At 39.6% G+C, this 12,305-nt stretch overlaps 2 protein-coding genes and 1 long non-coding RNA gene across 8 annotated transcripts; 2 read left to right on the forward strand and 1 right to left on the reverse strand.

The window, feature by feature from the left end:
- The first annotated feature begins 205 nt into the window (after positions 1-205).
- On the forward strand, positions 206-7,118 carry LOC131251159 (uncharacterized protein At5g19025-like). Of its 6 annotated transcripts, none has more exons than XM_058251695.1 (4): positions 206-475; positions 1,219-1,872; positions 6,572-6,647; positions 6,732-7,118. In XM_058251695.1, the coding sequence occupies exons 2-3, from the start codon at positions 1,228-1,230 to the stop codon at positions 6,614-6,616; spliced, it is 690 nt and encodes a 229-aa protein (XP_058107678.1). In that variant the 5' UTR covers positions 206-475; positions 1,219-1,227; the 3' UTR covers positions 6,617-6,647; positions 6,732-7,118. The 6 variants fall into 6 exon arrangements, with proteins under 6 accessions (XP_058107678.1, XP_058107679.1, XP_058107677.1 ...); XM_058251696.1 differs by having other exon boundaries at positions 6,572-6,638; positions 6,729-7,118; XM_058251694.1 differs by having other exon boundaries at positions 207-475; positions 6,729-7,118.
- Positions 7,119-7,430: 312 nt separating this feature from the next.
- On the reverse strand, positions 7,431-10,677 carry LOC131251158 (myb-related protein 2-like). Its single transcript, XM_058251692.1, has 7 exons — positions 10,504-10,677; positions 10,209-10,413; positions 9,651-9,727; positions 9,196-9,253; positions 9,029-9,110; positions 8,879-8,948; positions 7,431-8,141 (listed from the first exon to the last, which is right to left on the reverse strand). Exons 2-7 carry the CDS (start codon positions 10,408-10,410, stop codon positions 7,449-7,451), a joined length of 1,182 nt encoding a protein of 393 aa, XP_058107675.1. The 5' UTR covers positions 10,411-10,413; positions 10,504-10,677; the 3' UTR covers positions 7,431-7,448.
- On the forward strand, positions 7,525-8,285 carry LOC131251161 (uncharacterized). The gene is made up of 2 exons (XR_009173632.1): positions 7,525-7,659; positions 7,761-8,285. It is a non-coding gene; the product is annotated as an uncharacterized LOC131251161 (long non-coding RNA).
- Positions 10,678-12,305: the final 1,628 nt, after the last annotated feature.

Raw genomic sequence — 12,305 nt, forward strand, 5'->3', positions numbered from 1 at the left:
TCCATCGTATCCAAGTCCAACGGCTATACTGCCACGAAAAGATGAAAAAATAAAACGTGGGGATGTATCATGTTCAGAGGCGAGCCACGTGCGAGATGCCATTCATGGAAATATGTCTTGAGTACAGGGGTTATTTGTAATTTGGTACTAGTGAAGCGCTGGTCGGCCGAGTTACAGTCTCCCGAATGCGTGAAACAGGGGCCTCTGACCATGACTCAACAGAGAGAGAGACTATAAATACCGTTTTCTCCGCTCGCTTTTTCTACCGGAAACGAAATTCACGCCTCTTTCTCTCGGTGAACAAGATTTGATCGATTTCAGCGTAGAGATTCAAAATTTCCGAGTTTCGATCGATCAAACGCACTCAGCTTCCACGATTTTCGATCTGTTAGCAAAAAGGTCGAGAAATCAAGGTTCGGGAGCACCAAACGCGCTCAAAACCGACGGATTCGGAAATCTCGATCGAATCGAACAGGTGAACCTTATTTCCCTTCCAACTTCTCGATTTTTTCGATCAATTGCATCTCGAATCATGAGATCTGTTCTCGAAGACCGAGAAATTCGAGGTTTCCTACTGTAGATCTGCTCGTTGTCGGCAGATTCTTCAGATTCAGATCGGATTATTGAGTTCATATTTTCGCGATTGTCTTCAGTCGGTTGCTGTTCAAATTGGGAGATTTCTTAGTGAAGGTTGAGAAATTTGAGGTTCCTGTGTGCTGATGCACTTGAAATCGTCGGATTTGGAATTTCCAACCATATTTTGATCAGATCAGTCGCTGAAGCCTGCAGAGCTGGAAGGTTTTAGTTGTGATCCATCAGTTGCTCTTTGAATCCCTATAATTAGCTTTCCCTTTTGGCTGTTGAAAATTGAAAACTCATTTTTTTTTATCAGTCTTACTCGAAATTAAAGATTTTAAACCCTTGAATATCTTTGAATCGGTGGATTTTTTGAGTCGCTCATGTTGAAATCAGTTTGTATTGGGAAGATTGTCACTGAATTCAGGGAAATTGAAAGTTAAAATCAGGTAGGATTTGTGATCTGTTGATAAGTTTTTCGTAAATCGTGATTTGGAAATTGTAATTTGCAAGTGGTCATGGAAACTGAATAAACGGCTCGGATTTCTAATGCTTTTGTGAGATTTTGATTTCACGATTTCATGAGCTTTTTATTTTTCATTATGTCACGAGATTTTGAAGCCCCTTTTTTCACTCTTGCAGTGTAATCTGATGAAGCTACCAATGGTAGACTGCCGTAGCTTGATCGAGTTCTGCAAAGCTTTCGAGCAGCACAGGAATTCTCTAGCCACGACAGACCACCGAAACAACCATACTCACTCTCGTAATAAGAGGCACAGCAAGTCCTTAAACCCATTATCCCATCCATTCTGCGACCACTCGCCTTTTGCCGCCATTGATATCATCATACTTCTTCTGGTACTCGGCGCCCTGGGGGTTTTGACTGTCCCATACTTCAAGTTCATCTTCCGAGAAGCTGCTGAGCTTCTTCCAGAAGCTTTCGTCCTCATCGGAGACGTTTTATATACAGCACCAGTCGCTTATGCAGTTGGCTTGGTCATGATGTTTGTTATCATGGTTGTGGCATGGGAGATCATCCATCACAAGTCTCGGAAATGTGGGAATCCTTATTGCAGGGGTCTTCGTAAAGCTGTCGAGTTTGATATCCAGCTTGAATCAGAAGAGTGTGTGAAGTACATGCCACCTTTGCCAAAGGATCTGTATGGGGCACGCCCGCTGGAGTTAGGGGAGGATCACAAGGAACTGGAAGCTGAGTTGAAAAGGATGGCACCACTCAATGGACGTACTGTTCTTATTTTTCGAGCGCCTTGTGGATGCCCCGCAGGTAGAATGGAGGTCTGGGGGCCGAAGAAAGTCCGTAGAATTAAGAAGTAATTGGAGTTGTTTCTGTTGTTTCTGTTCTTTATAGTAATAAACTATAAGCTATAAAGTATCCTGATGACCTGTTAATCCCTCTTCCCCCTTTCTAGAATAAGTGACATGTGGTACACTCCGATGACTGTCACATATGATGGGGAATCTTGTATCCCTTTGTCACCATTCATGACATACAACTTAGCATAATTTTAATTACCATGCTGTTCCATCTCTCGATTAAATATTGCAAAATAGTTGGTTTTGCCCATAGGTGGAGAATTGGATGACTTTTATATTTGTTATCCTTTTTGTGCTGGTTTGGATGCACTTCTTTCGCTTGCTGGAGATTCACATTGCGTAGATCCTTATTTTGACATTTTCAATAGATGTAATGATTCCTGTTTGTGATTAAGCACAAAAGCCTTCATGGTAGTACTCGCAGCCTGTAGCATTATTGGAGAAAATGCAGCAGCCTTGTTGTTTATTAGGTAAGTGTTTCCTATTTTTTGGCATGAGGCAATGTTTTAAATATTGATGATATCGGGCGATATATCTCATGATATATCTTATATCCCACATGTGCGATGTGAAACGTACAAGTAGTGCCAATATAGCCCACATGTTCAATCCAGTGAGCATTTTCAATTTCCGATCTTTCTCTCTCTTTTTTTTAATCATGTTGAATCAGTGTCAAATGGTTACAAATCCATTGGTTCTTCATGTTTTCCATGAAAAATCATGGACTTGGAGCTTTGATTTCGATATCCACTGGTTCTACATATTCCCCATGTTTCTTTTTTCTTTTAAAATTTCCTTTAGCCAGTTGTCAATTGAGACTAATTTCGAAGTATTTAGGAGTATTTGACGAAATGATCATCACATACACTTTAATTTCAAAGTTTGAGTGTAGGTGATCCGATTTGGGGAAATTTGGAAAATTTTCAAAATTTCCCCAATTTCTCCCAAATTGCTTGCAATGATGCACTCTAAATATGAAATCAAGCATATATAAGGGTTGATCTATTGGTTTGTCAAGTCCTTGTCAATTTTCAAAAAATAAAATAATTTTTAATTAAAAATTATTATTTTTTAATTCCCTTCAACCAGCTGTCAATTGAGATTAATTTCGAAGTATTTAGGAGTATTTGATGAAATAATTATCACATATACTCTAATTGTTATGCATTCAATTTGAATATAGTTGCATTAGTTCAATCAAACAACGCATAGCTTAGGACCCTATACAAAGGAAACCTATTATGTGCACTTCTTTTTTGAGATGTTATGATTTAAAAGTGTGTATTAAGGTATTTTTTAACAATCCTTGAAGTTTCATTGAAAAATTCAACCATTTCCCCAATATTTCCCGATGTTTCCCAAAAAAGCGATAAATTACCCTATACAAACAATATATCCTGTGCGATAACCGATACGTATTTGTATCCCAAGGATGTGATATATAACACGATATCGATATTTCAAACACTGGCATGAGGTACATCATATGATCGAGATTTGAGGGTTCTAGGCGTTATGTTAAAAATAGTTTTCGCAACTCTTTTGAATGGAGTTTATTCTCTGGTTGTTGCATACCACTATATGTGATTGTTATGTTGTAAATCAACTAGTTCATTTATTGTTCGTCTTTTATTGCTTATGAGAAAATGAGTATTTCTATGTTGTGCAATACTATTTAACTACTGATGGGTAGAGAATATATTCATTTCAACACCCAAGTCTCATCTAGAAGGAACTTTCTTTCTCCTCTAAAGCATATTTCTTTTGGGCTCCTTTTATTTCCATCGGTTCCCTTCGTTATACATTCATTCATGGCCTAGCCGAGAGGTGTTTATCATCCTTAACAACTGGGAATATGATTCCTCCCCCAGTGAATGCAAACTATTGCTGAGAATATGCTGCTTGTTCTCCTGTAATTGGCATTAGAACCTGGAAGGTACATCTTGGTGTGGTTCTATTAAGATGCTTGTTTTGAGGAGTACATTGTATTTAGAAGTGGTTATCATTGGGCCAAACCTTTTACCATATGTGCATTTGAACTGATTCCTCAACCAAGTGGAATATCAGTTATTTTGTTCCGCACTGACAAATGAGGAATACTAGGATCCTCGGCCAAAATGCTTAGCATTCTCATGTTCAGTTCAACGCTAGATAAACGGTGGGCCATTTGGGGATAAAGAAATGATAGATTTTTAATAACATCAGGATGTTGGTCGATGGAGAGTCCCAAAGGGCGAGGTTCCTGGTTGTTGAATGGGCCTCTAGGGTTCCAAATCTAAAGGGCTATAATATGGATTTTCTTCGGATGTAATTGGGTCGCCTGCTCGGCATCCCTGCCTTTCTGTTTTCTGTTTGGTTTTTCAATAAAATTCTGCATTATCTTTCCAAAAAGAAAAAGAAAAAGCCTCATGTTTAGTTCTGAAAAGTAGGGCCTCTGGTTTGATGATTCAGACCATTGGACTGTTACCTCTCACCATGGATAGACTATGCCCTAAAATATCCCTACTATATATAATGCCAATAGCTTTGGACATTTTTGCCTTAGCAATTAGTCTTCACGACATTGGTTAAGAGAGGGCATATTGGTCATAAAAATGTACTTGGTTGGCAAGGAATGGTTGAGATTAAATTGTGATGGGCTACATTTTCTCTCTATCCCCTTGCTCCACGCGCATCACACTTGCCATACCCCTAGTCCTTAATAATGGAATCCTAACCATTTGTTTTATGCCTACAACTAAAGGGTAAGAGTAGATGCAGCAACAGTCCAAGTTCAAGCGCAAATGTTCCCAAGATTGATTGGTGTCTACTGTCTAGGATCATCCAATCTGGGAGATTTTTGGCTATGATCAATTCAAGGTAGGACACATGGTATCGATTGCTAGAATGTGGGCCAAAATTGTCAAAACTTATTCATATTATGCAATGTCTAGGGTCACCCATTTCAAAAAACGATCAATAATTTCCTCGTGACAAATAATCAAGTTGCTGTGTCATGACTGAAAACCCAACAGGACCCTTGATCTAAGATCCAAGACAACAACAATCACATTTTCCTATCATTGTGAAAAAGATATCTAATATTTCTTTTTTATTTTTTACCTTCAATTTGGAGACATCAATTAAATTGCAACCTAGAAGCATGGTTCAGAATATCAGTATTGTATCTGTTTCAGTCTGATACAATAAATGATATGGGTCTATATTGATCTATCCCCAAAAAAAATGGCATGCGTATAGCTGTATCTGCTTATACGGGCCAATAGGGCCATAAAGGCCCAAATTTGTTTTTTATATTCTGAATTTTCCTCTTGTTTTTCTTCTTCTTTTCTTATTTGAACCATGAAGGAATGTTAGGAACTATTTTGGGGATCAAAACAAAAGATTTTAGTGGGATTCAATGAATGAAGTGGAATGGACCATTATAAGAAAAATCAGAAAACTTGTAAACCATCACCTTTTTTGTGATGTCATCTTCTTTTTGTTGTATTTCAATGTAATGGGCCTTAATCTGCAAAATCAATCTTGATTTGTTCAATTATTACCCATTTGGCAGGTCAAGTCGACACTCGATATTCTTATCAAAGAATGGCCTGATACACCATTACACACACACACAAATTTTCAAAACACATGAAAAGAATAGATTCTTGAACTTCTCCTTTCCCATTTTCCTAATATTTTTACACTAATTTTTTGGCTTAAAAAATTCAACAGATATTGTCCGATACTAGTCAATATAGGCCAATACAGATGTGATATGCCCGTATCATATCAGTTTTCTGCTAGGCCGATACACCCTCCTATATCGATATTCAGAACCATGCCCAAAAGTTAACTATGAGCATGAGCATTGTGGATCATTCACAGGAACTTTGGTGAGGAGACTTAGGGTTTTCTAATCTTGAACGGAGTGGGAAGCAATATCACCTAAATTGCCAACTCCCCTCTGTTTTTGTTCTGAATTGCGCAATGGATCATTTGAAATCCAGATAGCTATTTTTACTGACACAAAATTATGACTCTATACTCTTATAGACTCATAGTTGATTAAATTGTAATGGATATTTATGTTTAGAATATAGAGATTTGCATTCTGATATTATGCATCCAGAATCTATCATAATAATAATAATAATATTTGTCATTACATATAAATTACAATATCAATTCGTTTATAAAACTATATTACACATCTCTTAGTTTATGTACTGGAGCAACATGCATGATCGTACCCCTACTGCATTACATATCAAAGGAAGTAGTAAACTACATGTACCCTTCCCCACACCATGCCCCAAAGTAACCCCTAATCCAGGTAACCTTGATTTCAAGAAGCCTAGTATCAGATACTCAGAGAGGATGCATGAATTTATCTCTAGTAGAAAGTATATAAGAGAGCACAAGAAGTGTTTAGAAAGATATATGCTACATCACATCATGGACAGGACACAGGTGCAACCCCATTTTGGAGTACCTGGTTATTCTCGATTTGGAGATCCTGTTGCAATTAAACAACTCATGGAGGTGGTACAGATGAAAGGACCTGTGAATGCTGTGACCTCTATTATAAGTATGTGGTAACATCTGAACCTATAACAATGAAGAAAGGTAAAGATAACTTCTCTTGACAGTTGACAAGAAGAAGAAGAAGTATAAGAAGGAGAAATATCACGATGCAGCTCCATCCAGCAAGGATTTTTAGTCCTATCGGTGGTAAACTTCTTGTACGCTTGGTAATCAGTGTTCAAATACTCAGATTCTAACTTGACATTTAAAATCATTTGCTGCTTTTGACGTCATTGATTTTTTTATAGAAGCATGCCCAAAGTGCGTGGCCTGGTCCAAGTAGACAACAGGTTCTTCAGCACCAGTTGCAGCAACAATGCCAATGGACAGCAGATGTAGGATGTAGCAGTGTTGAGCAAAGCTGCAAGGTCCAAAGGCAAGTGCATCTTTTCTTGTATGCCTGTATACTGCCTGTGTTTGCTAAGACATGGCATGTTATCTGAATCCTTAATGTTCTCAAACCACCAGATGAACAGATCTTCATTCCAATGTCAATGTGTTATACGGTAAATGTACTATGGAACAACCTATGGTATCTCGATGTTAGATTTAGCTACATCCTTAAAAGACCTACTGAAATTGGATCAATGACCGACGTTTAATTGACATAATCTCTGGCTATTCATTTCTACACACAATCCAAGGGATTGCTCTCCAGTCTCCTCCATGTGCTTTCTTAATTCCACTTCATTTTGCATCTCCACCTATTTCTTACCCTTCATCTTTTATGCCGGTTCATTCGACTATTTATATGATTTGTTTCTCTTTATCACCTTTCCCCTTCTTGGGTAGGTTTTGATTCATGAATTAAGAGAGCTTTCTGTTGCTCCACAGTTTAAAATCTAAAACAATTGATTTTGTAATGAAATAGAAAACCAGTATAACCTTTCTAATGGACCATTTCATACTAATACAACTTAATTACAGTACTCTATCTCTCTCTCTCTCTCTCTCTCTTTCTCTCTTTCTCAGTTCCAGCTGAAACCATTCAAGTCGAACTCCTTGCTACTTGAAGCGGCATCATTTTCGTCGCGGGCATTCAGATCCAGCTCTGCTGTTAGGCCTTGGAATCTGAATCCTTTAGCTGGCTTGTCGTTCTCTAGTTGAGTTACAGAAGTCTTCGATCGCTCGTGACAAGCTTCTTCTGCGTCTCTTTCCTTCTGTCTCACCTCAGAAATGGTGCGGCCGGTCCCTCTTTCTCCTTGAACTGTACTCATAGATAAGTTGCTGATGTTTCTTTGTATTGGAAACATCATCCTTTGTGCCCTACTTTCGGTCAGGTCCATGCACCATGCAGGCTCAGTCTCTTCAGGCCTCGAGCCCTCTTCTTTCGGGCACAAGTGAGTATTGCCAATGTTATGTATTTCTTGGTCCTTTTGGGATCCCTCACATGAGGTCAAGCAACTATCAATCGAACAATCCGCAATATGGGTTGTTTGTGTGTGCGGGGTGCCCAAACACGCCAGTCTGTTCAACTCAGAAAAGGTGGAGTTGAGGCATTCAGTGGAAACACTAGAGACCAATTCAGAGAGTTGCATTTTGGCTGCTTCCAATCCCGCAGAACCCAGATTCTGTCTTCTGAGAGTCTCTTGTGCCTTCTCTAGCACCGATTGTAAGTATTTTCCCTGTGCCTCTATTCTTAGCTGTAAGTGCTGCTGCACCTATTTCAATCCAGAACAAAAACCAAAAACCAAAAAGGAAATATATTCAGAATATCATCTGTACTACATATAATGTTAATCCCCAAGTGCAAAGAAGTTACATGCAAGCCATTCAAAATTATTGAACCATGTTATATGAAAGGACATGAGAAGGGTTTTTAAGCATGTGAAGGGTATTTGGGCAATTTGTGATGAGGCATGTGAAGGGTATTTTGAGCATGTAAAACCTCCAAAATTTTCATTGAATGACAATGTTTGGTAATTTTCCAGCTTAGAAGTATTAGAAATTTCACTTTGTGAATTTGAAGCTTTTCCAAAATAGAGATTATTTTAGCCATGGGAAGGGTTATAAGGCTCGAAAACTATCATCTATGTTAGCAACTTATCGTGCACTCCATCTCTTCACACATGTCACACTTGTGTGAAATCTGGACCATTCATCTGTTGGGACTTACTGTGGATGAGACAACATCGTACTCAGTAGATGATCCTAACTGCTGATTGAACTTCTGCCTGTTGTTTGTTTAGCATTGGTTGGAGAAAAAATGGATTTTTTTTTCCCTGACCACTCATTTGTAGTCCTCAAAAGCACATACATGGCTTGGATCAACCAACCTGTTGTGTTTTTTGGGTTACATCCTGTCCACACTAGGCCCCAACCAATAAAACCATGTGTCCTGAGATATCTCACAAAATGTCATGCAAGTGCTGCATTTTCTATGTACTCTGGCCCATACCTCAAGCTGCTCATGCAGCCTTCTCTGCATCTCGACTTGCATCTGCAGTGTTTCACTTATCTGCAAGTTTCTGAGATATAAAAAACATACCATCAGTTCAAATTTTCTAAACCAAAAGCTTTCTAGAAAAGTCATCTTTTGCGCTCTTACTTGCTTGTTGGGGATTCATGGTCCGAACTGTTTGTAAATGCTGCTCTTCCTTCAGACATTCTCTCTGCTGTTGTTGTACAACCTACAACAGATACCCAATAATATGATTGGATGCGCTTCAAGTACTCATTGAAACCCGTTGGAAACTTTTGACACCTTCCTCTTACCATTCTTGTTATTCAAATTAGTAGCTTGTGCATGGAGATTCTTGCTAAGCCTGTACTTCTGCATCAAAAAGCTTTAGTTAGAGGTATATAATCACTGAAATCCTTTTGAATTTTAGCAAATTGAGGACTGAACTTGTGCATGTGAGATGGACCGGAGAGCTCCTGGCACACATGCTCCAGGCCAATCCTCAGATGTAGTCCACCATGACATGCCTTGCCCAATCCCCTCATCAGTTGGGCCACATGTTTGCATTGGATGCAGATGGTTGGTCAGTTTTTATAAGTGTCCGTTTTTTCATATGAATGTGACCCTCCTGTTAGAGTTGGGTCAGGCCATGTCACAGCGGCCTTACCTGATGAATGGCATGGATCTTACACACACATGCCTTAGTGGAATGGCACTGTAAGGCTGCCTTTCTGTTTATTTCTGTGAGTCCAAGAACGGGTCTAGGTACCTGAAGATGACTCTTTAGGTGGTATAAGGTGAGTCCCGGAATTGCCATAAGCCTCATGACTGCTTTCGGGGTAGCCTCTATGACATAAAAAATCTTGTATTAGCCTAACTGGGGGTGGAGATGTTTTCTTGATAACCGACGATGTTTATCAGTTGTCAGTGCATGTATTAATTCTTTGTTTTGGTTGCATAAGAAATCCGCACCTACTCCAATGTGACATGCATGTGCAGGATCCTGGTTGTTGAAAGATGGGCACCGACGTGTATGTCATGGCACAAAATCAGATGAATCTGGTAATGAGGTGGGCCAGACGTATGAAAATGGTGGGTGGTAGGAGTGAATCAACCAGAGGCCCACTGACTCTTGTAAAAGAGTCACCACCAGATGACCTACGTACTTACTCTTTTCAGTCAAGTTACATACATGGTGGGGTTCACCTGATGAATGGCCTGTATCTTGCACACCCATGCCACATCAGCACATGTGGGGGAACAGGATTTGAGATCCTAGTCCCATTAGTCAAGCCTTATCAGGGCTCCATTTGAATCAAGCACTCACTGTCTGCCCCTCCAAGCTGCTCAACAGCCTCAATGAAGCGTTTGTGGAGCTCCGGTGTCCACTTTAGCCTAGGTTTAGTGTCCGTCGAGAGAACCAGTCCCGTTTCTCCTGAAACATTCATGCCTGGAACAAACAAATGCGTCTCGGGTGGGACTGACGCCCTCGAAGAACAGAAGCTATTCTTGCCTTGATGATGATACATTTCCTATCATCAAAACAGCCATAATCAGCCTTCAGTAACAAAAATCAGAAGCATGAAAAATCACACGATTTCAGATTTCGACTGAGTTCTTACCTCTCTTTCTTCACCCCCTCTTTTCTAATCACTAACACAAAGCTTCTCAATCTCTTTCAAATTGAATTTTGTTTTTCCAGTTTACACCCGTCCTTCGGAGTTCTTACATTGTCAGGAAATAGTACTCTGCAGCATTCTCACGGCCTGCTTCTGATCTTTTGACCAGCTTCCACAAAGCCAAAGGTGCTCCAGGCAATCATATATATACTGCAGATATAGGGAGAAGAATAGAATCATAGACAAGTAACCACCCGTTCACCTTGCCCAATCTGATCTCCACAGCGACTCGAAAAGAGATATTGTCCTCTCCGCTTTGGGTATCTGTGGGCCCTACCCCACAACAGTCTTTCTCCAATTCTCATACAGATGCACAAAGAACTCCATGCCTGAACAACTTACACCTTGCAATAGGTACAAGAATAGATCCACACAAGCATTTCCAACTTTTATTTCCATTCTTTTTTCCTTTGCATTGATCCCATTCAGCAAAAGCAGGAACCTTATACCCCAGGAGAAGAATTTTCTAACCCGAGATCTGCAATCTGATGTCCTGAGACCTAAAGTGCCCGGATTCTCAGACCATTTGTCAGAGAACTAGCAAATGGGCATCTTGTTAGAACACGGTTTCTGAGTCCTCTGCCACAAGTGTGTACCATGGTTTATTTATCCGCTCACATCTGAGACCGCAATCTTGGTTCCTTTGGAAATTGAAAGTTCTTAGGCATGTCTGTTTGGTAGTTCGTCATCACACTTTCCAAGATCCTCTTTGATGTTTGCAACAGTAAATGAGATCGCAATTTGCATAAATTCTTATTAATGGCTGAGATTGTGAAATGAGAAATCTAAGAATACGGAGATCATGTTTATTTTAGTTGCTGGAAAAGGGATAGAGGTTGAAGATTCTTTTGACTGGATGCATCAGGAATTAGATACATTCATGAAAAAAAAAAATGTGGAAAGATGCTCAAACTAGGATTGTTTGGAAGCATGGAATAAGGCATTCAATTCCCTTTTGTTGCCTTGGGTAAGTTTGGCACTTATTCAGCTATACAGTAGAAAAGGAGAAAAGAACAAAGGAAGAGGTCCCGATGGCACGACAATTGGCGTGGGGTTGCTGCCGAATCTACTCGGGTTCCGGTTCAGGAAAATCGATGGTACTTGCCCCAATGCTTGCATGGTTGAGATTGACTTGACAGCTTGGCCTTGTGGCTCCTTGGTCTGTTTTGCTTTAGAGATTCCCATGTTGGTATTCCTAACATTTTTATTATGGATTTTTTTAGCAGCTCTGACCAGATTAAAGAATGTGTAGATCCATCTGTCCATGGGTGGGTCCTGTTTTGATCTCAGATACACTTTCATCATGCAGTAGCAGCATTCAACTGAACAATCATACGCATGTTGCATGTCGTATGTGGATTTTTCCATGTATTCAAGTACATGTGAGTAGAGAGAGAGAGAGAGAGTAGTGGGCAACCCATTCTCATTGTTTCCCTTACTTTGGTCTACTTGATTCTCCAATCCGCTTGTAACATGAGCTAACACAACAAATGTATTAAGTGTATATCACACAATCATCAAGGAAATTGTATGGAGCCAATCTATGATGTCCTTTCTGAGGTGAAATCTCACCGGATCATGCCAAGCACCTACATAACGATAATTACTCTCTTAGGCAATGTTGTGAAGATTAATTGTGAGGGTAAAAATGTCCAAAGTTATTGGCATTACATATAATAGAGATTAGCTTGAGCGTACACATGTACATGCTTCAGAGAGATGGGGAGCGGATTAGGTGTTACCAG

This window comes from Magnolia sinica, chromosome 7 (genome assembly GCF_029962835.1).
Source record: "Magnolia sinica isolate HGM2019 chromosome 7, MsV1, whole genome shotgun sequence".
Lineage (NCBI taxonomy): Eukaryota > Viridiplantae > Streptophyta > Magnoliopsida > Magnoliales > Magnoliaceae > Magnolia > Magnolia sinica.